The 2,899-nt window shown below is 40.0% G+C and overlaps 1 protein-coding gene across 1 annotated transcript; it reads right to left on the reverse strand.

Annotated features, from left to right (window-relative positions):
* Window positions 1-412: 412 nt before the first annotated feature.
* On the reverse strand, window positions 413-1,895 carry LOC115692128 (transcription factor WER-like). Its single transcript, XM_030618891.2, has 3 exons — window positions 1,589-1,895; window positions 1,312-1,441; window positions 413-1,214 (listed from the first exon to the last, which is right to left on the reverse strand). Exons 1-3 carry the CDS (start codon window positions 1,725-1,727, stop codon window positions 677-679), a joined length of 807 nt encoding a protein of 268 aa, XP_030474751.2. The 5' UTR covers window positions 1,728-1,895; the 3' UTR covers window positions 413-676.
* Between the last annotated feature and the right edge of the window lie 1,004 nt (window positions 1,896-2,899).

Consider the following 2,899-nt stretch of genomic DNA (forward strand, 5'->3'; position numbering starts at 1 on the left):
TCGGCTGGTCCCCTCCGGGTAGTAGGCGACAGTTTCAAGGCCGGGTTGTGAAATTTGTCCTCGAGTACTGCCCAACATGTGATCTGAATTGACAAACTAATTTGTAGGGTCTGAACTTTTTCAAGGTCTTCCTCAGTATTAGAGATTGCCTTAATGTATCGTCTGTACGAAAGAAGTTTCGACCTCGCGAGCCGTGCATGTCGATAGCGAGTTTATCCGATGCTATGGGGTAATTGTTAAGGGAACAAAGTGTTGTGAATGACTGTCAAAATCAATATTTGGTAAACTTTCACTCACTGTTTTGGAAGTTTTACCTTGATGATCAGTTGGCTCTATTTCTTTAAGCCGATAAATATATGAACATGGGCTAATTTCCTTTCTTTTTCCTTTGAATCTCTTGTACATATTGATCTTATATGAAATAACGTTTGCATTCTCAATCTTCAAAATCTAACATCATGAAGCTCTCAAAAGACCATCATTTGCTATACAATAATGACTTTCGGTCCTCAGTTACATAAACTTGCATAGCTAGCTTCACAACCTTGGAGAGATCCATACTTCCTCCTCTTTATTAAGGCATGAACTGCCGTACTGTACGTTCAAACAAATACTAGAATTCAAAACATAACGAAAAACCAATACTCGGCATCTTGTTAGGGTGAATGGATGGCCATCAATTTTCCCACAGATTAACGGCAAAATCTTCCAAGGAAGCAGCAAAAAATGTTGTCTCCGATGGCCACCCAGGATATGATACCGTAGTCGTCGAGTCGATGAAAAAAGCATTTAGATCTTGTACCATGTATGCATCATCCACAGGAAAGTGTTGTGCCCACAAATAGCTTTGGACTTCATCATCCACGTATGATGAACACAAATAGTTCTCAAAGGAGTTTTCCTTGTCCCCATGGATTCCGATGGATTGATTAGAGCTCGATGCGCCAAATTTATCTGGGCTTGAAGTCAGATTTCCGGTAAAATCTCCGAGATTCGACAATTGTACTGGAATTGAAGTGGGAGTTGACCTACCCTCTTCCCCTTGAGATGAACTCTCATGATTGGCGTCAACACTGTTACTCGCCCTTGCGTCTACGGAATTTCTTGGCTTTTGCATCGGTTTTCCCTTGAACCGCTTCTTCAAGCGGCTGTTCCAGTAATTCTTCACTTCATTGTCTGTCCTTCCGACAAGTTTTGATGCGATTGCAGACCATCTGTAACAGAAGAGACGAGTTAAGAGATGGAATTCATTGAAAATCGAGATGATGTATTTTTGAACTCCACTGCATTTGTTATAGTGAATCTGCTTACTTGTTTCCCAGAACTTCGTGAAGCTTGATGATGGTTTCATCCTCTTCTTTGGTGAAATTTCCATGCCTAAGGTTGGGCCTCAGATAGTTCATCCACCGAAGTCGGCAACTTTTCCCACTTCTTTTCAGTCCTGAATCAATCACAAATACACAAGTTTAGTCCAAATTTGAGTAATTCGGCTTCATATAATCATTCCCATCTTGAAAGAGAAATTAGAATCATAGAGACACAAAGATGGTGAGTGAAACATATGCATATCTTGTCTAAGTGGAGTCACCTGCTGGTTCAGCCATGCGGCTCCAATTCCAAATGCCATGCCTCTTGATATAAGCAGTGAGCTTTTCATCTTCCGCTGCACTCCAAGCGCCCTTCTTCAACCTCCTTTTCTCATCCGACACAACCCACAGCTCGGCCATTTGATGATTCTCTCTGAGTACTCGTGACTACTTGATTAGACCCACATCCAAAACCTAAATCCTCAGAACGCCAATTTATAGTGACCCAAGCAAGATCTAGCACGTGTTTCCTTTTTTTCAGTAAAAGTTGTCCAGGTTAACTTGAACCCTTGAAAAGGCATATAATAGCAAGAGAAGGTCCTGTTTAGTGTCGGTGAAAAAGGTGGATTTTGTTGGTCTTACTTCATGATAAACCATGCGCTCAAACATGAGGACAAAAGAAATTTCTCCGCAAGACCCCCTTTTCATGTTCACACACATCACTGTAATTTTTCATTCGAAATGCAAAGGGTATTCTGGACTGCCCATACACCAATTACTCTAGAGGCGTTGACATCACCAAATAATGACGTCATCACATATTGGGCCTTTCCATCATAAGAGTTGGACTATGCAAACATAAATGTCTTCTCTGAGGTATGATTTGATGCAGTAGATGATTTATCTTTTAGGGCGTGATGGGTACAATAGAGACCATACCAAGCGTGTATACTACAAAAATTGAGTTGTCAGAAGACAACTGGTCATTCTCAACGGTATGACCTCTGAGATTGCTGAAAGATTTTATAAGGAAGCACCCCCATTTGAGGACCGACAAAAAATAAGGACATGAATGGATCTGTTTCTTAAGAAATTATCTGATAGAAAACCTAGGGAAGAGATATTATTTTCCCATTATTAGAGAGAGAGAGAGAGAGAGAGAGAGAGAGATGAATAATTTTGCTTCCTTAAAGAATAACAAGACTAATCAAAAGAGAAATCCCTACCATACTATATATATTAGCCAACTTGTTGCGAGGTTCTTGAAGATGTGAGTGGTAAAGACATGACTAATCGTGCATCTTACTTCCCCTTATTTTAGTTAAAAGAGAAGGAAGCTCGCTTAAGGTCTATTACCCCTTATGTCAATCGGCTTCTTCCTACTTGTTTGTCCAAAAGAATGACATGATATCTCCTCCACTTATTAATGTTTGAGAAAGTCAAACATAAATTTCCTCTATGACATCATGCCTATGTCTAAGCATTCAAGCTATCAAAATAAAAATTGGTGATGAATGGTTGTCGCATCTATCAAAAATCATTAATTTCAACCCTTCCCATTGGTGGATAGTAGTATAAGCTGGTGCTAGTGA

The sequence above is a fragment of the Syzygium oleosum genome, unplaced genomic scaffold (genome assembly GCF_021117445.2).
Source record: "Syzygium oleosum isolate NSW1041296 unplaced genomic scaffold, Sole_v2.1 Sole_v2.29, whole genome shotgun sequence".
In the NCBI taxonomy this organism is placed as follows: Eukaryota; Viridiplantae; Streptophyta; class Magnoliopsida; order Myrtales; family Myrtaceae; genus Syzygium; species Syzygium oleosum.